General features: G+C 53.1%; 1 protein-coding gene across 1 annotated transcript; it reads right to left on the reverse strand.

Moving 5' to 3' along the window:
* Positions 1-4973: 4973 nt before the first annotated feature.
* SLC60A1 (solute carrier family 60 member 1) lies at positions 4974-24494 on the reverse strand. Its single transcript, XM_086476623.1, has 10 exons — positions 24265-24494; positions 17638-17836; positions 17262-17501; positions 11718-11886; positions 9882-9997; positions 8674-8847; positions 6737-6884; positions 6025-6095; positions 5691-5811; positions 4974-5038 (listed from the first exon to the last, which is right to left on the reverse strand). The coding sequence occupies exons 1-10, from the start codon at positions 24492-24494 to the stop codon at positions 4974-4976; spliced, it is 1533 nt and encodes a 510-aa protein (XP_086332749.1).

Consider the following 24494-nt stretch of genomic DNA (forward strand, 5'->3'; position numbering starts at 1 on the left):
GGGACAGCAGGGTGTCCGCTTTGTCTAAATTATTCTGCAAAAACCCACGTAAAACTCACTAGATTTTGGTTTTGTTTGCCCCCTCCCAAAGAAGGTAGAAGACTCTGACTGTGGAGTTATGCCGGTAAAAAGCAGACTTTGAGAGCTGAAAACTTGGTTGTAGCTGCAGCGTTTAGCAGAGGCTGGAGCAGCTCTCCTCGTGTGAGCACCCGCGCGTGCACACGCGCACACCGCCCGAGGGGATGCGTGGCCATGGCATCGTCTGGCTTCCACATGTGTCTGATAGCGCTTAGGTGCACACTCAAAGCTGCGCCCGGCCGGTGCCGCTTTTAAATGTTTTGCACACGCTGGTGAGGTTTTTCGGGGCTTTTTTTGGTTTGTTGGGGTTTTTTTTTTTAAGTACTCCAATCAGTTATACCACGGTGTGGACTAATTAGTTGCCAAAGGTTATTTTTAAACGCATCTTTGACGTTGTTGTACGCCACATCTTCTAAAAAAAACCCGTGTCTTAAGTGCGTTTTTGAACAGTTTTCTGTTCATGGAACAGAAGTTTGGACTTTTTTTTTTTTACTTCAAACACTTGCTTCTCTGTTGAGACCATGCGTTGCAGAAGGTTTTTTTTTTCATCTCAAAGTAGGATTTTTGGCAGGGGGTGGAACAGGATAATCCTGAACCTTCGGAAAACAGGGATCTTTAACGGGGACACTGAATGAACCGCGAGCAGCGCAGTAAGGCGAGGGGAGGAGAGGTTGGCAGGCAGCGTGTGGGAGCCCATTTCGGTCCTTGAGCAGCACAGGCAGCAGTGCTGTGCTAATAACTGGAAGCTGTTGTGTTTTTTGGTTTTGTTTTGTTGTTGTTGTTGTTGTTCGGGGTTTGGGGGTGTTTTGGTTTTGTTTTTGTTTTTTTTTTTTCTTTTTTTTTTTTGAACACAGGAAGGCTTTGAGGATGGCTTCTGCATGGTTTGTAGTGTGTGCTGTGTGCTGGGGGGGCGTTACAATACCTGGGTTTGCTCTAGGCTCCTTGAGATGTGTTGTGTTTTTTTTTTTTTTGGCTAGCATGTCTTAAATCTTCAGGCTTTGAAACCGCTTTAGAGAATTGTGTTGACTTTTTTGTTCTGCTGTTGTTCAGTTGCACAGAGTTTTATATATATGATGTACTAGTTTTAACGTTAATTCTCTGTGAACAGGGTTGAGATTATTCATTGTAGTTAAAAAAAAAAAAAAAAAAGTTGTATTCTAAAGCTCCCTTTAAAATCTTGTTTGTATTCTGTTGCAGTGTTACCAGATGGCCTTATGTACGTCACAGTGGTTTGTGATAAGTACAGTAGCACATTTAATGCTTATTCCCCCCCCCTCTGTTTTTATAGCTGAGAAGTATATTCTTAATAATAGAGGTGAATAAACAGGAAAATTCTAGCAACATGTATGATGAGGACAGGGGTTGTCTCCTCTAATGTCTATTAGGACCCAGCTGGAATTAATCTGGGGCTGAACTGACTCTGAAGAGGGATCGTTAACCAACGTGAGACTTTGTCTTGGGAATTCTGAGAATCCTTGAGCAAGCTGGTGGCAGATGTGAATCGTATGCCAGAAGCTTGTGAATCAGAATAGATCTGCTGGCTTCCCTGCAGCTGCTCTAACATCTGAGAATCTGGTCTTGGCAGCTTGTCTGTGCCTCAGAGAGAGTCAGGGGAGGGAAGTTTAAGTTAAATTTTAGCGAACTTAAGCAACCTAATCAGCTGTGGCAATGTGTGACAGTTGTTGCTCTGTTTATTTTTGAAGTGCACATCTGTTTTGGAAAAGTGACTTTCTGATGCCTTTAGTGTTTGCTTCTCAATTGGGTTTTTCTGTTAACCTGGGTTTGTTGCAAATGGGCGAGATGCCGCCCGCAGTGTTTGTTGTGCCACAGCAGCTCCGAGCCCTCTGCTTGGGGCAGGCGGAGCGCTCGTGTCAGTTAACTTACTCTGTAGCTCTGGCGTGGATTCCACTTCCCTGTAATTCTAGTAGAACCATCAGGGGTAAAAATTACATTGAAAGCAGCAGAGAGAACATTTTCAGTTACTCTTTCCAGAACAGAATTGCATTTAAAATTATATATACGTATATATATATATATATAGCACCAAGTCAAGAGACAAAGCAAGCGATGTTGTAGTGAATGTCTTAACTTCCTACACTGGAGACTTTTTCTAGACACAATCTTTTAGAGACAACTGTACTCTTACACCGCTTCGGTGCTCTCGTTACAGTTGGGTAAACTTGCCTGGGAGAGAATAGCTTCTCAGTCTAACTTTTTTTGAAAATAATACCTTATAATAAGAGTATCTTAATGCCATTGTGTTTTAAAAGAAATGCTGGTATGTAATGCAAGTACATAAATAGCCAAAGTTTTCAGTAATTGTTCAGTGTTACTAAATTTGCTTTTATTTAACCTTCCAAGATAACATGTTTAGGAAGACCTTCAGCGTGTTGCTATCACATTGAAAAACAAAAAAGTCTGATCAGCTCGATTACAGCAGAGAGGCAGTTGGTTGGTTGAACACGTTTCAGGTTTGAACACAATTTGGAGGCAAAGTTTTAAGATGCAAAACTAACTTTGGAGGATGTAATGACACTGTAACGACACTTCAAAGTCACAACTGCCGCTTCTGAAGAGCGGCGTATTGGCAGTTGTTACTCCAACATAATGAAGGTCTTTCCTGAGAAATCAGGTGACTTTTCTATTGCTTCAATTTTTGTGCAAAAAAAAAAAAAAAAAAAGGAAAAAAAATTCAATGTATTGCAATCTTTTTTAAAAATGGGGTGGGAATAGTTAAAGAAAACTATTTTATGTAAGAACTGACAGAGGGATTTGCTTTGTATAATGCAAGCTGGCTTTAAAAAAGCATTGTAGCAAATTATTCAAGTCAATCATATGTTAATAGTTATGTGCAACCAGACATGCAAAACAATTGTATTTTTTTAAATAAATATTTTTAACAAAGCTGCTGCTCTTTTGACTGCTTTTTGCAGTAGAGGAAACAGAAAGTTACAGCTGCGTGGCAGCTCGCTCTGCGCTAAGGAGGGCGTTCGTCAGCCCTCGAGCTACCCTGGCCCTTGGACGGAGGCCGAGCTGGAGCTGCTGGTGGGGCACAGGCTTTTGGCCAAGTCAGGTACCGTTCTGGTGAAAATTTCCTTTGGTGAGTAGCTCCGTTCCAGAGAGTGCTGATGGCCAAGGGAGGTTCGGGCTGTCAAGTGCGCTTTAACAGAAGAAAGGTTAGGCTGGCTCTGGCATTCAGCTGCACATTATCGATCTGCAAGGACATCATAAGGTACTTTTTTAATAGCTGACAGTCCCTGCTGTGACACACACGTAATCTGAGGAGACTTTCAAAATAAACTCCCTCATTGTATTGTTTCGTGCTCATTTCCTCTGTACAGGGATGGAGAGAATGCTGTCATGGTGGGAGGGGCTCCATTAGTGACAGATTGAGGGGTTTTTTTCTGCTGCAAATGGGTTTTGCAGTACATGCTTTTTCTAGTCTGGGTCCCTCAAGGAGAGTAACAGTGGCATCCTGTGGTGCTAGAGAAGAATTGCAGCCCCTACTGCGCTGGCTGCGAGGCGTCCTGAAGGCCAGGGGTGAGTTAAGCCCAGAATTCCGCTGCCTTTACCTCCTTCCTGCATTGCACTCAACACAGTCAATTCAACAAGTCTGTTCTCTTGAGAATTCTTCTACAGAACCACCCGTGGGAGCTTGGGAAGAGATTTTGTGGAAGGTAAGGTCTTGGAAAAATAGAAATGCTAAAACCTGTCTTGAGAGAGAGCTGTTGGATTCAGTCAGCGTTTGAGAGCTAGAACTGGTGAAGGGCGTAGCTGGTAGTCTTGGCCAGAAACAGCTTAAGTTACCCGAGTCCAGTCATGCTGAGAATCTACCAATCGATCACCTTTAATTAAACACTGCTTTATATACACACATACATATGTACATCCACATACAGCAGTTAAAGCAAAAAGTACATGTCCAATCACTCACTGAAGAAATAGATGCGTGGCGCTTCCCACTCTTCTACAGCCAGTCCTTCCTTCCTAGCTTGTCACGGGGCATGCGTGGGGTATGACAGTACCTTACAGAAGGCACCTGATAATAAGTATTGCACAGATTAAGCAGCTGGAGGCTGGCTCCCAAATACCTCTGTTCTTAAGCTTCAACTGGAAGCTAGAAATAAAACCACCCTAAAAGACACTGCAACTGTAGCAGCTAAACTAGTGACTTAAAGCAAAACAAACCATCACAACTTATTCTTGACTAAAAAAAAAAAAAAACCCAAAACTAACGATTTTAATAATAAAGAGGCCCTAGCATGCTGAATAAGACACTGTCTGAGTGACCATGTCTGATGCTGGGTAAGAGACAAGAATCAACTGTGCAAATATAGACAGGTCCTGCTACCGCTGTGCACTTGGTGAGTTCTACCCGTGGTGTAATTTCCCCCCTTTGGAAGAATAGATGGAGGTGACAGATCCTCGAGTTGGTGCTGCAGAGAAATGAATTCGAATCCAGCATTGTGTAAATTGTAGAGAGGCCAGACCGAAAGGAAAATCTGTTTTAAGTTCAATGACTAAGCCAGGAACGATTCAGTCTTACCTATGGAACAGAGAGAACCTCTTCCTTCCCCCCCCTCCGTCCTGAAGTGGTAAGAAAGTTCATCTGCAGGAGTAACTGTTCTCCCCTCCTCCCTGCCACACGCCGTGGCCTTTGGGGCACAGGGTCAGTCTGACGCTTGGTGTCTTCTTTTTGGTACGTGTGACCCGGGCAGCTTGTGCTTAGCTCGGCGCAGTGTTGTAGGATGTTTTCTTGATTCTGACTTACCCAATCTAATGTGCTTCTGATTGCAGAAAACTTGCATGATTCAGTCATTAAACGTGAAATCATCCTTAATAGTAATGCTTAATTGTGTGTTGGTTTATTGCTTGTCTAGGGCTTGGCCACTTCTTTAGCGCTGGTACTGTCCAGTGTCATCCATTACTGCTGGTTTGTCAGGCGAGGCGTCGTCCACATCTGCAAAGGTGACATGAGGTACATGTGGAGCTTTAAGGGACCGTGCACGAGCTCTCCCAACCACGGATGTTGCTCTTTATCACCCCCCCACCCCAGCTTGTGGCCTTCACTGGTCCTGGAAGAGAAGCCTCCCTTTCCAGTAACCTGGACACGTTTTTTGCCTGTCCCACAATGCTCCTTTTACCAAAGCTGCTTATAAAACCAAATAGCAGCTGCAGACTGAGGTGAGACGTATCCTTCCTCAGCGAGGCTTTTCCCAAGAGCCTGACAGCTGCCTTTGGCGGGGCAGACCCACTCCTTCCCTGCGTTTTAGCCAGGGAATAGCGTAGGGAAGCTTGCGCAGCCTGTGCTGGGGGGGGGGCTGACTCCTGCTAGCTCTGTGGTAGTGCTCTCACAGCCAGCCTCCTCTGCGAGCCACCCACCATCCCTACTTTTTTCCCTTGTTTCTCCAGAAAAAAAAAAGAAAGCAAACCCTGAGCTGTGGCTGCCAAGGCTTTGTGGGCAAGGCAAAGCAGGAAGAGGGGACAGGAAGCAGCAGCAAGAGAGACATTTCCTTGCATTTTGCTGAAGTGCTGCACCCTGGCTAGGTGTTGATGCATACGCCACTCTTCCTCTCATTATGAAGCAGGGCTGAGTGCTGGTGCTTTCTTACCTGATGAGGGCTTGGGGTACATCCTGTGGAAAAACAAGAGGAAAGCGTAGAAGGTAAACGCCAAGCCTCCAAAGATCATCCCGCAGACCAGGAAACTGTAGCTGCCCTGATCATGTATAATCTGCAATTGGAGGGGAAAAAAAAAAAAAAAAAGGAGCAGACATGTCATCATAGCACTCAACCCCCTCGTTAGCAGTCAGTAAGAGCTTTACTATTTGATAGCTCAAGGGTATTGCAGTGCTTTTTCCCAGCAGCTCTCCAAAAGGAGGACTAAGATTTCCACTTAACAGCTCCAGTCAGGTTTTGGCATGCCTTCTCTTTCCTTTGCACTCACCGATCCCACCAGTAACTGTAGTACCATCTCTCCAATTCCAGCTCCGGTCACTAACACGGTTGTGGCACAGCCTGCAAAGAAATAGCGCAAGTGCTGTTGGCAGGGATCGGGCGAAACGGCCAGCAGGATCAGCCTGCAGCTTCTTTGAACTGCTCTTCCACGGCTCTCTCCGTACAAGATTTACAAATACTCATGTATGTTCCCATCTCGTGCTGAGAATGCCTCTTCTAACCTGGGGTAGCGCAGAAAGGTAAAAGTTTAAGCTGAATAAACCCCTCTCCTGTTCTGTCGCTTGTCTCTGTTGGCAGAGGCGACGTTGCTTCTTGCTGGGAAGATTTTCATTCTCCCGTATCGCTGCCCCAGAGACGGAGGCTGGCAGAGAGCTCCTGTAAGAGCTGGCCGAACTCTAGGGGTTTCAATTCCCTGATAATCTGGATGATGTTTTCAAAACCAGCTCCCTGTAAGCTTCTAAAGCAGATGTGCTCGTCGGGCGCCAAGAGCCCTAAAGCTGCAGGAAACTAAGAACCCGTCTGGATCCCTGCCTGTAGAAGTTATTAGTACAATGAAGCCGGTTTTCTGACTTGAATAAACATCGTGTTCAAAAGCAGATCTTCCTTCCAGGCCTCCTAGGCATCCCTGAAGAGGGAAGGAGTCGCTAGGTGGGATGGTGCCTGCGCTCTAGCCTTGAACACCCACCCGAGTCCCTGCTCACCTTTGTACTGCAGGATGTCCTCCGTATAGGCAAGCATGCTGGGGAAGGTGCTGCTGAGGAAGAGACCCAGGGATGCTGTCCCCACAAACAAGAAGACAACGCTGTAGGAGAAAATCAGGAGCAGGAGGAAGGTTATCAGGACTCCAACCTGTGAACAGCACACACGGAGTCAGTAGGAAGGTAAATGCTGAGTTGCAATAGGCTCTAGATTTTATTTTATTACAGAAAATAGTCTGGAAAAGAAAAACTATGCTGAAAAAAGACCACAGCCTCTGAAAAACTGGAGTAACTAGCCAGATAAAATCCACCTGCCTTTACAGTAAAGAATTTGGTACTTTTTACAACAGAGTGACTATATACAATTCATCTGCCTCAACTTCATTAGGTAGAGGCTTAAGATCCTATCTGAAAAAAATGCTTTTTCTCTGCAGCTTTAAATACAACAGCACTGCTGCTTCCACAGTATTTACATGTCTCAATCGCCAATAAGCAAAGCCAAAGAGGCAACTAAATCTAAACAAACTCTCCCTCAGCCCTGCCTTGCTGTAAGTGCTCAAGTCATCACAGCAAAACCACCCGGGAGGCCCCGCGGGGCAGCAGAGGGAGCTCTGCGATACCAACTCGGGTTATTTTTAATTAATTAAGCCCCGATGATGGGCGGTGCTCGAGTCCACGAGAGCAGTTTGGAGTCGAAAGAAACTGCGTTCGAAGGGCTGTTTGCTACGGGCTGGTGTCTCTTACTACACACGGCGGCACCAAGGGGTCGGCGTCAGTCAAGGGAATTTCTGTCCTTGGCCGACAAAGGCAACGGCAGCTCTAAGGAGCAGCGAGGCGGCCTCCATGCCAGGCTCGAGGCTGTTCCCTCGTCTCCCCCAACATTAGCAGCAGCCACAGCAGAAGGCCTGTCCTCAGGTTTGTTCCCAGATCCGTCGTGCGGCTTCGTCCAAGGGATTAAGCCGGCAGCACGCACCCTGTCGGGTGGCTGCGACGGAGCTGCTGGTGCTGAGCTGCTGGTGCTGAGCTTCCCCTGCTCCCGCGTCAGCCCCGCCCGTGTGCTGAAGGAGACGATGCTCTTTTTTGAACAGTCGCATTTCGCTTGGCTGCACCTGCTGGATCCGAGCTCAGCTCTCGGAGGGGCGGGCAGCGAGGCGCGGAGCCGGCTGCCTCCCCTGCCTCACGCTGCAAAAGGCATCGGCCGAAAGCTTCGAAACGCCCCCCCGGGACCTGACACGCCTGTTCCCTCACACCCTGTCGTATAGTCTTGGCCTCGCAATATTAACTCTGAAGCTTGCTACCAAAATAACTTCTGGTTTACATAAAGTGTAAATTAACTGCCTTCTCATTTGTTTATTTTCTTCTTCTTTTTTTTTTTCCTTAAGAAGTGGGAACATCTCCCTCCCTGCCACATCCTTACATGCGCCTTTCTTACCTGTCCTTAAAGGCCTCCTTCCTCTTTCTTCAAGTGAACGCGCTTTATTAATTTAAGCAACCTCACATCACGCTGGTTTCTTTGAAGGCTGCCACAGTGTAAGCACAGATTTACTGAACAACCTGCCTCCCCTTTCCTGTAGTTACGTGGGCATTAAATTCCCCGTAAACCCCAGAGAAGGCAGCGTGCAAAGTAAATAAAAATCGACAGATGCTTTACCAGGTGCTTCCACAAATCTAACGTTAGCTTAACAGAGGAGCAAGCTCAGAAAAAGCAGCGCAAGCGAGGCGTGGTGAGCCTGAGGCGCCTCGTGCATCGGGGTCAGCCGCAAACACGCCGGGCCAGCGATGCAGAGGAAGGCCAACGCAGCTCCCGCTGGCCGGCGTGCTGGCCAGGGCAACCTGCCCCGGGTATGGCACGAGGGGAGCTGCACCTCTGCAGTCGCAAACCCAAACTAGGCAGCACCTTGGAGGCAAGGAGAAGGAAAACGCAGGGAAAACAGCCTCACCACATTGATGAAGACCATAGTCGCCGGCTTCATGCGGTAGGACACCGGGATGGAGATGAGCCTGCCCAGGGTGATGAAGCCCCAGAAGAGGCTGGGCAGGTAACCGGCCACTTTATGTACCACGGAGAGAGGCTCCTCCACCGCGTAGCTGTAAACGAAGCCCGAGTACTCTCCCTGCAGGGAAAACAACAGCCCGTCACGTTGGGGTGATGGTTTCCAGGCTCCGCAACTTCTGCTTCGACCTGTCCCTCACTTGTTCGCAATATTGCGACAGTGCTGGAGAACCCACCTACGGATCTGCCGCCAAATCTCAATGAACCTCGCTCCCAAGGGTTTGCAGCTGGAGCCAGGCGTCCACCAGCAGTAGAACACAGGACTTAAGCTCCCCAAAGGGTGAGACTTCACAGCGTTACTAGGTAAAATGCACGCTAAGCTCTTGTCTGTAGAGATGCTCTCTTCCCTAGGGACTGCCTTGTCCTTCGATACTCTCAAACCCTATCACATTAAGAACCCAGAGCTGATCATCCTCACAGGTAGAGGCCCTGGAAAGTTCCCGTATCTGAGAGCTGCTTTGTGTGACCCCGCTCGTCCTTCAGGACCCTATTTAATGCCTTAGTGAGACCCAGCACTGTGTTACCATGACGGGACCAAGACAAAACTGTTGAAAGAAAAGGAACAGCAACTTGCCGGCCCAGAGCGAGCCTTCCTCGCCCGGACAGAACCCTGTGTGACTGCACCAGCCAGGGACGTGCTGCCAGGCCACTACAGAGCCACCACACCATCCCCGTGTGCTCCCATCTTGGAATTTGAGGGCTCGGGAGACCCATCAAACAAAGAGCCACCATTCCTTATGAAATAAAACGAGGCTGTTCTTGCCTCTTGGCTGAAGTGAGAAGAGACCTCCACAAGCAGACAACATCACAACTCCAGCTCCAGACCGGCTGGGTTAGCGGCAGTAGCAACCTAGCTGCAACACAGAGCCTAGGAGAAGCCACAACACCCTCCCAAGAAGCAGGGCACATGCCAGCCTGACTGTGGTTAGCTTTGAACGAGCTACTTGGGAACCAGGCTGCTGCACTGGCAGACCCTCAGGTCCAGCCCGCTGCCCGCAGAGGACGTGTGCTGGCTTTGGGCTGTTACAAGTGATTCGGAAGGAAGAAAGCCACGTAGCTTTGCTCAGACAAGATCCCTCTATCGGCTGAACTCACCACAATCCCATCAGTCATGAAGAGAACAAGAGCCCCAGTGATGTGGACTGCGAAGTAGGTGTAAGAAGCCCCTCTGAAGTTTTTGCTTTGGCAGCAGCTAAATAAGTCATCATGACCTGGTGAAAAACAATGCAAAGCAAACTTAGCTGGAACGTCCCCCTGGGGCTGGGTGGTTGCCAGCCCGCAATGGCGATTTGTTTCGCGCTCAGCTGCACGACAGAGATTCATAGAGGACCGTGAACAACGTGGGGCACTGCTAACCTCTGCTGGCACCGCCTCTTTCTTTACCTACCTCTAAACTTCCAGAAGGAAGATGGATGTGCTTACAGGCTGCTGTCCACAGACTGGGATCCTGGCTCTCCAGGATACTTGCTATTTCTCTTACTGTAGCTGCTCATGCTCCTCTTCCCCGTTTAGGAGCTCCACATTGCTGGCCCAGCTCTTACAGTCAACAGAAACAAGCCCATTTTGACTTGTTGCTCGGAGCCCCTCATCCTTGGTACCACCACACAGGAGAGTCCTGCCCGGGATAGCTCACATTCCTCAGATAAATGGTATTTAACCAAACAAGCCAACTTTGGGAAAGAGAGTGATAAACCCACAGCTAGGGTGGCCTCCTCTGAGCAGACCACTGGGAGCAGCAGCCTGCCAAAGCCGGGGTTCAGGACCCCAGGAATCCCCGACTCTCCCATCCTCGTGCTTATATCACACCACTCTGGGACGTGCAAAGGGCTGGTGCGGAGCTGACGGCACCTGGACTCCTGTGCGGGCGAGACAGTTGCTCCTGCACAGCAACGACGAAATTCTCACTACGTCTGTGGGGAAGGAGGGATTTTGCCAGCACAGACGTGCCTGTCAAAGACCGCAGCAGTCAGCGTACAGCCTTCCTGCTCCTCTAAGGGCTAATCTCAACTGCATTTAAGAGGAAGATGGAGATCTGAAGAACCTGAAGCTCCAATGGGTTGTATGAAAATGGACAGCTGGGTTGAGGAGAAAAAACCGTCAGTGTCTCAGCTATGGGAAATGCTATCAGATGAGCACAACCTTATCAGACACTAGAGAGCCCACCCCATTAGGGACACCGGTGATCCTTCCCTGCAGCACCTCACCACATCTCCACCTTCAAGTATTCCCTAAAATTTCCTTTTATTGTTCAGGTAAAGCCATCTCTTTTGTAATAACACTGAACGCTCCTCTGATAACCATAAAATATGCTTACTTCCGAGATTCACTATTTAGCTGAAGAATTTACTTCGATACGTTTCTCTTGGGTAGCAAAGAACAAAGTTACTGCTGTCCCCAAAACAGGGTGTAGTCACGAGATCAAGAGCAGACTATTGCTGGAGTTTTAACTTTTCCCCTCAAACAAAGGCACTGCCCTTATTTCTTTCAGATTTATAAAAATCAGCATTCTGCAGCACAAGGATCACTTTTAAACTGCCCAGTCAGCGGAGCCAGCTCAAAACCTGACCGAAAACCAGAAGCAAACAAAGGGGCACAACGTGCACGTGTGCTTAGACGACTTGGGAGCCCAGGTCTGGTTTTAGGACAGCTTGGAGGAAAGCAGCCCGGGGTCCCAACAGCAGGATACTCATCTCTGTTCAGGGGTTACGGTCCCATCTAATTCGAGGGCAATGGGGCACCAAATTGCTTGGGTTGTTCGGGCACTTCTGGACGACATTCACGTTTTGGGAAGTTTCCTCCTTAGACAACAGCGATGGATCTCACTTGTTAAACTCAATGGAGCCGCTCAGGAACGCAGCTTTTTCTCCCCCTGCTCCCCCTGCTTCCCACCCCGGGTCCTCCAAACCCATAAGAGAGGCGCCTCCAGCTCACCTCCTGCTGCGTGGGGTCTCTGCACAGCGGTGGAGACATCGTCCTTCTCCGCGGGCCGCGTTTCCATCGCCAGCTCGTCGGCCGACAGCAGCGGGTGGCTGCTGCTGCTGAAGCACGGCACCATCCGCTCCTTGTAGAGCAAGAAGAACACCGCGATGGGGACCGGCAGCTGGGGAGGGACGGAGAGGGGCAGGTAAGTGTGACAAGCCTTGCGCAGAATACAGTCAGTTCCCCAGTCGCAACAGCCTTTTAGGAAGCTGCCCTCAGCATCTGCAATAGATGTGCCTGAATTAACCTCCGAGGGCAAGGAGGGAGGCTGGCAACGGGGTAGGGAGGGTCACTGCAGGAGGGAGGGAGGCTTGTTAGGAGGGGGGAAAAAGAAAAGCAAAGCAAGTGGAGAGCAAAAGCTTTGATCTGGAGCACCTCCTGCTAGTCTCTGTGGGGTGCCAGGTGGGCTGGGGATCATTCACCTGGGACAGGGATGCTGGAACAGAAGGCACATAAATACAAACCTCCTGAAGCACCATACCAGCCCTTCAAACCCCAAACGTTCAGATTTCCAAGCATTTGGCCACTTCTGCCCAAAGAATAAAATAAGAAAGCAGCTTTTGCCTGTGGAGGGCAGACCAGCTTTAACGGGAGACCTTCTGCAGCCGGAATTCTTTGTGAGGGAAGAGCAAGCCGCTCCAAGACCTGCTTTGCCCACCTCCAGCCATTAGCAGAGGTTGCTCAGCATCTCGTAAGAGATGAGCTCGTGGTTCCCAAGCCGACAGCACCGCTGCTGCCGAGCGGCTTCAAAGAGCCCCTCGGTGCTGAGGCACCCGGGAGCTCAAAAGTCGCTGCCTTAGAGGCTCCCACACGCTCAGGGAAGCTGCTGCACTGGCTCCCAGCCCACGACGGTCCCCCCAGCACCGTTCCCTGCCGTCAGGGCTTTCTGCCTGGTGCTAATGCACACGGGGACCGTGGGCTCGTACCTGCCCACCGGATCCATCACGCGGCAGCCGCAGCATCGGGCCCCCCGGCACCGCGCTCCCTCGCCGCCGTGCGCCTGGGGACGAGCCTCCTCCCCGCGCACACCCACGACTCGGTGGTGCCTCTGAGCCCGGAGGGACTTGCTCTTTTTTATTTTTTTATTTTTTTTTTTGGAGAGACAACAGAGGGAAGCAAATGAAGCTGGGTCTGTCCCTCGCCAGCCCTCCCTTCTCCTCCCGCTGCAACCAAGTGGTGTTTATTCTGCAACAAACTGGGGGAGAAAGCCAGGAAATCCTAAGTGACAGCTCACTCTCCAGCCGCCCAGCGCTTGTTTTCTACACGTCTGTGAGCAAGTGTGAGCTCTAGCTCCAAATTTCCTGCCTTTTGTTGGCTCGTGGCATGATTTAAATGTATGGAGAATTCCCCCCCCACCCCCACCCCCGCCCCACTTGCCTGAATTCATTTATGAGGACTTCATTGTTCTGGGAACAATGGGAATAGGAACAGTTAGTTCGGTCCCATGGAAGAAAAAACGCATTTGCTTGATAGTTCTAATCCTTCCGGAAGTCAGGACCAGATTTTATTCTTCTAAATTGCAGATTTTGCAGAAAAAGTACCCACACAGAGGGACTGGCCATACAGATAACGTCTCTGGGCACTTCCAGCCTTAAGGAGCACTCGATGCCCATGCAGAAAAGGGCCCCAGCTCTGGGCTCCCCCAATTCCCAGTCAAACCATACCCCTGCTCCCCAGAGCCTCATCGCCAAAGCAAACAGGTCCCTGTCGCTTTACCCAGACTGCACCATCTTGAAGCTGGCAGCGCCCTGTGTGCATGAGTGCTCCCACCCCATCAGCCACGAGCTGCTCACCAGCACTGGCCGTTTCTGGTAGGAAACACCCCAAACCTGGAGACTGACCCACGGTCAAGCGCACCCCTCGCCCACGGGCTGCCCCCAGGCCAAAGCAAGCTCAGAAAAGTGGGGAAAAGCGAAGGATCAAGGAGCAAAGCTGAACACCAGAGCCCTGCCAGGGCACGTTTCACCAAGCAAAGGGACAAATCCATCCCGGAGGAGCAGCCTACCCCGACCACGGGACAAGGACAGCTCGAGGACTGTCCCTTCCACTGCCCCCAGGAGCACCGCCACCGCCACGAGCTGCTGGGCGGGTGCTGAGCCCCTCTCCCTGTTTGCAGCTTTGGTTTTCTTGGGGCTGACACCTCGGCTGCCTGGGCTGCTGGCCACGGGGTGAAGAGCCACCAAAGCTTTCCCACCCTGCAGGGAGCCCAGACAGCGAGAACCAGAGATGAGCTGCAGCCCCTCAAACAAAGCCACTGGTCCTCAAAGCACCACCCTGCCCCGCAGAGTCGATGGTGCCCCACACCGTGCCCAACCCCACCGAGCTGGACACCTCCGGCAGGGCAGAGATCTTGGAGCGATAACCACTTGCTCCCGGGCTTTTCCCCAGGGCAGCTCTGCTTCGCCTTGCTCAGGGGAAGGATTTTCTTCTTTCAGGGGGGAGAGGGGCTGCCCAGCACCCCGCTGGGAGCCTGCAGGGGCTGAAGGGCAGAGCAGGCAGCGAGAGCCCTAACGCCTGGACCTGGCGTTCCAGCTCCGCTCGCCGAATTGCCGGGGACCTTCCCCTCCCCCCGGCAGCTTTTAACCATTATTATAAACTCAACAAGTTGCCACATCACGCCGTTCAGCGTGGGTACAGTCCAGGCTCCTTCCCTCCAGTTTCTATTTCGGTCTCTCCCCCCAGGAGCACGGGACTGTTCCCTGCTATTGTATCCAGGCTACTTTTAAGCAACCTAAGCACAATGGAGTGTCCCGCACTTCCCCTGGGAAACCACCTTCCGGACAAACACATCCCTCTCGGAGGAACATTTTCCTGATTTCCAGCCCCTTGGAACGGGCTGGATGATGACATTTCCGTTCCGTGGGAAACTGAATTTTAAAATGTGGTTTTGTTCCAAATCTGGATGAAAAGCCAAAATTTTCTCTTAGAATGAAAAATTTTGGCCGGGAGTCATCCGAGCACTTCATTTTGATAATGTTGAACCACTTAATTTTGCTAAAGCAAAACCGATGTCGCTGAAGCAAAATGAAACAGCCATTCTGTCAGCTTTACAAGTTGCATTGACGCCAAAGTCAAATTGAGACATTTCCACTTTAAACAAAGGAAGAAATTGAAGTGAATCATTTCAGCTTGTGTCTTGTCAGAATACACGCAGCCCTGTGAAAACTGGGATGGAAATGTGTTTTTGACCACCCTATAACAAAGTTGCTGCTCCTGGTTTCCACGTCTCTAGCTTACTCATTTCATCCACTTCCCTGGGGTTTTAGATACCAATGATCATCACCTTTCTCTGACGTTTACACCTTAAAGAAGGGTCAGCAGTTTTGGAGCCGAGCTGCTCTCAGTATCTCCAGCCAGCGGGTTGGATTATTTAGTTTAAACAAGGAATCAAGTCAGCTCCCTCAGCGAGGCTTTGGGAAAGACAATAACAGCTCGGCTTTGGCAAGGGGATGCACTCGAGAGCTGTGTGTGCAGCCTATGTCCGACTCCCTGCTCCTCTCACGTTTGTTGCCTAACCCTCCTCCCAAAACCCACCAGTCTCCCAGCACCCCGGGACTCCCTGCCGTGCTCCTGGTGATCCTACGCAGCGTGTGCACAGACGTGCAAACCACCCACACGTGCAAACAGCACCTGAGCGCGCGGCGACGCGCAAGCCCCGCTCGCGACCTGCCACGCACCAGCTGCTGGGCACAGCGGGACTGAGCCTGGGGTCCCATCCTGCTCCCAGAATGTCCAGGCAAAACACTGGTAGGAGCAGAGAGGGGTCTGGCAACCACTCTCCCATCAGTGCTCCAGATATCAGGCACACCGTCGCGTTCAAAGCAGACATTAAACGCCGCCTTCAAAACTAAATTAGTTCGCTCAGGATTGACTGGCAAAATGGGTAACGCTCCGGTGTAATTAAAAGCACATTTCCCACGGCATACGCAGAGTCAGAGGTAATTAAAGCTGCCTTCTCCTCCTAGGCAGGTTCTTTTTTGGTACTTCTGCAAAGAAACTCACCGCAGCACCTGCCCAGCTCTTTCGGTTGCCCGTTCCCCTCGCATCAGCGGGCCTCGGTCTAACAAAAACCCCTGGATTAGGTGCGCTGGGGTAAGTTTTAGTTACTCACCGAATGGGGAGGCCAAAAGCATAAAGAATCCTGTTCCCTTTGCCTAGTGCAGGTGGAAGACCAAGGGCTGCGCGTTGGCCCAGGATGGGGAGAAGGAGCATCAGCCCAGCCCTAGGGTTTGGCAGAAGGGGAACGGCTACGCTCGCGCGGGGAAGGGACAGCGGGTCCGGGGGGGCTGCAGGGCAGACAGGCAGGGAAAGCTCCTTCTGGTGGGATCCCCCTTCACTTCTACTACAGGAGGTTTCCAGGTAAGTGAAACGGGCAGCAGCTTGGCAGCCCCTGCTCTTTATAAATAGGTAACAGAGCACCTAATGGCAAGGGCTGCACAGCCGGGCTCTGCTCTGCTCACACCGGGGACCCCGGGACCCCTGCCAGCGGGAGCTCCCCTGTGCTAGGCATAGCTGGGCACTCCACAGGTTTTGAGCAGAGCTGCCCTCCCTCAGCAGCGATCCCGGCACGAACAGCCCCGCTCAGCTCCCCGCGACAACACGCTCGGCTCTTATCGCTCCCGATCGACACGGACAATTACACACACACGCGCTCGCAGGGCTCCTGCCACCGGGGAAACAACAGCGGGCGCTGAGCTGGCTCTGCTGCAGAGGGACTGGGGTGGGCACGACGGTGGCCACGGCCCAGCAAGACTGTGCAAGGGACCAGCTGTATTTAACCATGCTGGGACTGGGGTATTAACTGGGGGGTAAGGAACAGGGCTACTTCTCAGAGAGACCCCGCTGCCTGTAGGCGAGAGCAGCTTGCTGGAGATCAGCTTTGGGACTCAGCAGGGCAGAGAAAGAGGACGGGCGCTAAACCCTAATTTTTCTCGCAAAGGAAGGGCCACGGGGCTTTTACATCTGCTGCAAATTGCCGGGGAAACATAACAAACCGGCAGAGACACCCCGACCAAGCCTTCGGCCCCGGTAACTCAGTCCGTCGATGGGCACTTTCCTATGAACATCACTGCAAATCGCCCTCCTGCCAAGCCATCCCCACCCCACTGAGCTCTCCCCCAGCCTGACCATGGAAGAAGACCTCGTGGCTCCAAGTGTAGTTCGCTGGTGTAACTCCTGCCCAGGGGGATGCTGGAGATACCACCTGCTTCCAGAGAGATCAGACAAATCCCCACAGGATGGTGCACGGACCCTACCACATCCGACGGCTCAGCTTTGCCGAGTCCTGCCCTCCTGCCCCAGGCACCTGCTGGAAACTGGACACTTGGCAAAAAATGAACCTTTGCTGCGCACCAGCAGAACCATCCTCATGCCTCCTTCCGTTGCTGGGACCACCCAACAGGCACCAACGCCCCCCAAACACCACAGCCGCCTCCAAAGCGGAGAAGCTGGGATGTCCCCAGCGACGGCTTGGGCCACTCTGGCTGCCGCACTTACGTTGATGAGGGCCATGATCCAGAAGGCGTAGGAGACGCGTGTGACCACCATGCCTTTCATCGGCAGGTCGTAATGAGACAGGTTGCCCGGATGGTGGGGGACCAGGGACTTGCGGATGTGAGGGAGGTTGCTGGAGGCGTTGGCCGTGGAGTTTGAGAGGATGCAGTTGGTGTCCGAGAGGAAGGGGTCAGCTATCAGTGGGCTTAGCAGCGCCCCGAAGCCCACGAAGAAATGAAGGGCCTGCAAAGAGATGAGACACACAAGTAGAGCAGGGGGGGTTACTGCTCTTCTCTGCAGGGAGGCTGGCTGAGCCCCTCACTCCTCTTCCTCAGAGGAGGAAGCACAGCCAAAGGGGAGACACGGGCTCCACGCTCACCTGCAGGAAGATGGCCGAGTCCTTCTGGTAGATCTTCACCAGCTGCATGTTGGAGATGGTGTCGATGCAACCCATGGCCAGTCCTGCCACAGCCATGACCACAGCCAGGACCACCACATTGTGGCACAGAGGGATGATGGCAAAGACCAAGGAGATGGCCAGCGATGAGGCAAAGAGCGCAAACAAGGACTGAGACAACCTGAGACAGGGAAAGAGGAAAGACAGGACAGAATTACCACCACAAGAGCAGTATCACCCGTTTTCAGCCCCAGGCCAGTCGGTGATGTAGGCACTAGCAGGAGATGCACCCACAGGCTGTGTCTCCCACTAACTCCAGCACATGCTCTTCTGACAAAACAAGGGAGATGCTGCACAACCTGCACCCCCATGCCTCCACGTCACTGCCGTAGCCAGCCTAGGGCACTGCCACCTCCTGCGTGGAGGGCAGTGTCCCAAAGAGGCAGATCTTCCACCCAGCTTTTGGGGAGGAGAGTAACCACCCCTTCAAACCTGTGTTCTGCATGTTTCAAGGCAGAATAAGGCCTAAGAACCTTCCCTTGTTAACTGGGAATGGAAAGGGACGTGGTTATGTGCAGGCGAGGCCACATCACTACTTTTGAGCAGCTCCAGGACATTTCTCCTACGGGGCTGTATCACACGAGCCGGGCAGGAGAGCTGCTGGGCAATCCCAGTTCCCAGCAGGGAGAGAGCTGCTGGCATCCACCACCACTGTGTCATCCCAGAGCTGCCTGCATGTCCTGTCCTGCCTCGCAGGGAGCACTGGGGAGCCGCTGCGGTTCCCTCTCTGTGCCCTGTGCGGTCTCTGTTCCGGCAGCATCGTCCCTTCCCCCAGCACTGTGGCCGTTCCCGGTGCAGGCGGCCCCTTCCCAACCCACACGGTCCGTTGGGAGAAGCCCAAGGGACGCGGGCAGTAGAGGTAGCGCCGGTGCATTCCCATCTCGAGCCTGGCAGCTGCCTGGCTGAGCGGGGAGGCTGCTCTCGGCGCGAGCCCAGCGCCAGCCAGCTCGCTGGAGAACGGCGCCCAGGCTGGCACCGCGCTGCTCCGGAGCTGCCAAGTGGAAAGGCAGGAAGGAAGGAAGGAAAGAGGGACCAGACAGCGAAGCACTGAAACTAGCAGAAAGATGGGACTACGAAGTCACAGCAGACAGTAAGTAGCACAGGCACGTCCCCTCCTCACCCCTGGCTCCCAAACCCCGGTAGAAGCCCGTTGCAACGGCCAGCAGCTTGCTACAACCCCTTGCTAGTCAGCAGTTGGGGTCTGCTGCTGGGGGATGTGGGGCACAGCAGCCTGTCCCCAGCAAAGGGCTGGCTATGCACAGGTACGTCCCCAGCACAGCCACGTAACCAGTCAGCGAAACCCCTACGGCTCTCTGCTTCATGCTCTGCCCAAATCGGGAGGAGAAGGCTCCGAGGAGGCACAGCAGAGAGCCTCGGCGGCCGCCGGGCACCACTACCAGCCCTCCTGCCCTGACTGCTCGTCCAGAACGGCCCGGCCTTGGGCATGTCACTGCGTTTCTGTGTGGCCCTCAATTCATCTGCGAGCCCAGAGCGATCTGCCCCTCCACAGCCTGCTTGTTGCTTACGCTGCACTTCAACAGCACCAGGGAGAGGAACAGGCCGAGGGCACGTCTCCTTTTTTCTCCCGCCCGGTGGCACAAACCCGGCTGTACCAGAGCCCCGGCGTGCTCCCACCCCCCAGCCCAGCCTCGCTCGCCCGTCAGCCAGACCACGTTGGAGGAGCCGATGTTTTGCAAAGCCGTAACTACTGATCTTCCTCTGACAGCAAAACGGGGAGCCAGCGTGGGATTTCTGGGGGAGGGAGGGAGCAAAGCGAGATGTGCACAGTCATGGCAGGAAAAACAACCAGCAAATGGCAGAGAAGCAGCTTCGAGCCTGGAGAGACGAGGCAGCACTCTCCAGGGTACAGCAGGAGGGAGAGAGGCAGAGGCACCAGCAACTGGCAAATCCGAGGCTGGGAGCGATGGGGAAAACGGGGAAACACACACCGAGCCATCCCAGAAACGCCTCCTCTCTTCTGCAGCCCCAGGAAAACAACCACAGCACCGCTTGTGCTTGGCTAGGGAGCGCGTTCGTTACTCCAGTTACACATTAATTGCAGATGATGTTATGTCCTTAAAAAGCATTAAAAAGATCACCTCACTTTTCCCCAACGGGCAAAAATTCCCACCTCCAGCCAGAATGTTAATAACACGCTTGCACACCCCCCCTCCCCCTGCAAACACCAGCAGCCCACAGCCCGGGGAGGCGCACGGCCCTCCTGCCCCGTCCCTGGCTCTGGCATTAGGGGGGACCAAGAAATTGCTGAGTTTCTATGCCAGATCACCGAGATGTAGTCGTAGGAGACTGCTCAGCACCCAGGGAGGCACCGAACAACCAGCTGAGGGATTTCTTTAGAAACAAACCTCTTCGAAAGCGTCCTTAAATGAGGTACCCCATGACTTTCCGAGGGGGTCTGAACCCCGTGTCTTGACACAACAGCAACGCACCCCTCCAAAGGGCTTGAAAAGCAACCCTGATGTGACGCCATGGTCTGATTTCTGACACTGCTGCCCTCCCCATCACTAACTGGTCCCCACGTCCCCAGCTGAGCCGATGCACAGACGGCTCCACACCGGCTGTGGCTGTACCCAGGGCAGGCTCCACTTCAGCAGCCTGTAACGTCATGGACTCTGTTTCGGGACCACCCAGAGCACATCCTGGTTCCATCACAGGGCTCAAGGGAAGGTCTGCAGCTCCCCCCCAAAGGTTTAGGCTGATCTCCTCTATAGGATTAGGATGGTTAACGCTATCCTGTAGTCACAGCCAGCAAAGCTTCCCTCTCCTTCCCACACAGCACACATAAACCCCCACCTCGGTGTTCCTGTTGCAGCAGGCACTCTTCAGCTTCAAGTATGTTTTTCCCCACCCCAGGGAACATTTTCCAAGTCCCTCACATCAAGAAGAAAAATGATAATCAGGCTAATTCAGACTTGCAAAACTGATAATTAGAAACCCAAAGCCCTAAGGGATGAGGTGAGGACACGGAGGAAGGAGGAGGCATGGATTATCCCACATCTGCCTTCAGATACCCTTGCCTCCAGCAGAAAGCACTGGCCAGGCTTGGGGAGCATCGCCTCCCCCGAGGAGCTCACGCTTAAGCCACAAAACCACTTTGCTTTGCGGCGAGAAGGGTCCTGAGTGCACCAGCCACATGCTTGGACAGAAACTTTCAGCAGATGGGGTCTGCAGGGCAGGGAGAGAGCAGGGTCATCCCCGCTCAGCTGACGTGCTTTGCCATACAGGGGTGCCCAGGGGTAAAGAGGAAAGAAGGGTGAAAGGGTCCCCTCTCATCAGCCCTCCAGGTCCCGGCGTGGATCACCCCTTTGAGCAGAGCCTGCTCAGGGCTCCAATGCAGCCACAGACCTGCCAGCCCCCTCCCCTCCTCTGCTAACACCAGCGGGACTAGCTCAGGGCTGACCTAAATGCTGGGAGCAAAAGCAGAAAATACAGGAGGACACAAAAATAGAGTTTCTGAACTAAAAAAACCCAAACAAACCCCAAAACCCCCCAAAAAACCAAAAAGGCAAACTGGGGCATGGGTGCTCAGTTGCTCTGGTGCTTCTCTCACAAACGTGTGTAGCACAGCAGCACTGTGACTTTAATGTCACAATGCAAGCTTAAAACCCAACAAAATAGGAAAGGAAAAGGGGAAGGCGAGGGAGAGCAGTGGGGGATGCAGGTGCACAGAGCTCACCCCTGGAGTTTGCGGTGCCAGGCGCTCAGGGGCGGATTTACTGCAGAGCTCACCTCCCACTTGGCTTTCTGAGTCTGGGCAGGGTTTCAGGTCCTCCCAGCGCTCCCACCCCAACGCTGCTGGCTGGATTTGCCGTCTCGCAACACGTCAGGCGCTTCTGAGAATCTCGTCCAGGTAATACCGGGAAACAAGAGTTTTTCCACGCGCTTCGTGCAAAGGTGCACGGGGCTCCTTATGGAGGGCATCTGCTGCCAGGGCTGGCTTTGCTCCAGGAACCTCTACTAATGCCACGGCAGCACTCGGGTTTGAGCCAGGGCGCGCATTCCACCTAAACCCCAACCCTACTCCTGCAAATACCCCGTAAAACGCTGTGTTCTTCTGAAGCAGAGCTTGTCGTTGCAACCCAGCAAGCCCCAAGCATGAGTTACCAGAGAGCAGCAGCCTGTCGTGAACCCGAGTGCGAGCTTGCAGGTGCGTGGGGAGCTGCTCTGCCCACAGCTCTGCCTTCGCACCTCCCGACAAGCCGGGGAAGGGACCAGGCAGCAAACCCGGGTCTCGGCGCAGAGCACCGCGGGCAACAGTTGTGTTTCTGCATCACTTGGGCAAACTCGCAACGGCAAACTTTCTTCTTCCTCGAAATCTCACACGAGAGGGAGTTCTGGAGCTGGTTCTGGCAGTCCAGGCTCGTGCCGAGTTACAGAAGGGACAGATGCCATCGTTATCCTCTGTCCTCCCAGTGCTCCAGGACTCCAGCTGGGCCGAGGGAGCAGAGGCTACGACCCAGCATCCAGTAACTTCTCTGGTGAGAGGAACCAAACTATTATTTGGGTCCCACCACCTGCTTCTGCCGCAGAACGAGTCCATCACTCAGAGCAGACAGCTCAGACCAACACGTACTTCGATCGAAAGCAAAGTCTGTGTTCCTCAGGCATTAGAAATCAAACGCAGCTTGCAGCTAGACGGTGGCTTGGCTGGCTTGCAGGCAGGCGACGCTTTGGGATCCTCCACCAGCAGCTCTCCATCTCCTAACTAGAGAAGACGACCTGTCCAGCTCTCCTCCTGGAGCCAGCATAATTTGATTTAGAAACCCACAGCACGGCCCAGAAGTAGAAATCCTTAGCAGCACAGCTCGATCTGTCCCTCCCTGAAGAGGGGATATAGTACAGGAGCTCTCGGAGCCTGAACAGTTAATATTCTCATCCAAACCCACACGTTTGTACTCCGCACCGCTCCAAGTAACCCCCCCCCAACGCTCTTGCGAGCTACAACTATCCGAAACATGCCCTCCTGCCTGGCAGGGCTGCCGCTCCTCAGCGGGGCTCGCTGACACTCTGCAAAAGCCCATTGCTCCAAGAGGCTGCGCTCACAAACACATCCCGGTTTGTAACCACAGCGAGCAGCAAACACGCTCTTTTCCCCCAACGTGCTGCTGCAGAGTTAAAAGTTTGGGAGTCTCTGAGCACAAAACCCCAGACGGGGCTGTGTCACCCGCCCGGCCAAGGGCAGGAGCTTTGGGGAGGAAGCTCAGCAGGGAACAATCCCGCATTTTCCTTCGCTGCTCCTTCAAACATATGCGAAGCAGACCGGGGGCTGGCAAAGGCACTGCCTGCTGACCCAGCAGTCTCGGATCCGCGTCAGACCCAGGACGACATTCCCACGTGCCATCCCCGTTCCCATGCACCCCACCTTGCACCTCCTCTCCTGGCTCAGCCCGGCAGAGAGCAGCTCCTGGCGCTCCAGGGTCCGGACAGGTGGACCGAGACAGTTCAATGTACCAGGATGGCAATTTAACAGGTGCTCTAATGCCATCTTCATCAGCCAACGCTCTCCACAACCCACAAGAGTTTAACAAAACATTTGCAAATTGCTGTTGTAAAGCAGCTAAGGTTTCATGCAAAATTCTCTGATGTACACGCTAAACATATATGTGACGTGTACATCAGACACACACGGAGCTGACACGTTACATCACTGCCTGAAGAGTTAGTGACAATGAAAATAGTCAGCTGATTCTCAGCAGAGCATAGCTGTCATCAAGCCTCAAATCAAATGCCTGTTTGGCGATCTTTAGGGTTGAGCCATCGTGTATTATTTATTTTAAACACATCCTGGACAGAAGGCTCAGTGCAAATCCTTGTTAGGCTGCGCCCAGGTCTCTCGCTGGCCCGTGAAGTACGCTGCTGTCCCCGGCCACCCCGCAGGCACTGCCTCTGCCCTCGTCCCCCGCAGCAGCGAGACCACGAGGACCACTCGCACCTCGCCTGGTGTTTGCCCAAACTCCTGGGGAGCACGCCAATGCCTCGACTTCTGACACCGAGGTTGTTAAAACAGGCTTCCAACAATATTTTGCTTATAAACAATCAGGTTAAGGAAAACACCCTCCAGGAAGTTCTGGCTGTAACTTCACGCTAAGGCTATCTCTGTCCTGAGCTCCAGGGGAACTGGCAGCTTCTCTCCAGGGGTATGAGACCGTGCAGAAGAGGAGAGCAGCAGCCCGCAGAGCGAAGCCCCCTCCCTCCGAGCTGCTCGGGCGAGAGGGCTGCGGACCCCGAGAGGGCTGCGGACCCCGAGAGGGCTGCGGACCCCGAGAGGGCTGCGGACCCCGAGAGGGCTGCGGACCCCGAGAGGGCTGCGGATCCTCCAGGCAGGGCTTTCCCACGCAGCATCCCAGCTCAGCCATGCAAACCCCACGGGGGAAGAGGTGAAGCCCAGGGAGGGGGGGGGGGGTGCCTGGCTGGCGCTGCCCACCCCCGGCCCGGTAAGGAAAGGGAGGTGTATGGGGGGGGGTGTGGGGTGCTGCAGAGAGCTAAGCCCACCCGCGGGAGGTGCGATGAGTTTGCCAGGCGCCTTACGTCCTCTTGAAGACCCCTCCGAGGCAGCTGCCGAGCAGGAGGCAGAACTGCTGGGAGAAGAAGACCCAGGTGATCTGGGAGAGGGAGCTCTGGGTCTGGCAGCGCAGGTCCAGCAGCGTGGGCCCCAGGAAAGCGATGCAGAGGCCGAAGCTGAAGAAAACGCTCCAGTAGGTGAGGGTGGGCTGCAGGTTCCTCCGGAACCGCGCCGACACCCGCTCGTCCCACCACAT

This window comes from Leptosomus discolor, chromosome 21, assembly GCF_034619465.1.
Source record: "Leptosomus discolor isolate bLepDis1 chromosome 21, bLepDis1.hap2, whole genome shotgun sequence".
NCBI lineage: Eukaryota > Metazoa > Chordata > Aves > Leptosomiformes > Leptosomidae > Leptosomus > Leptosomus discolor.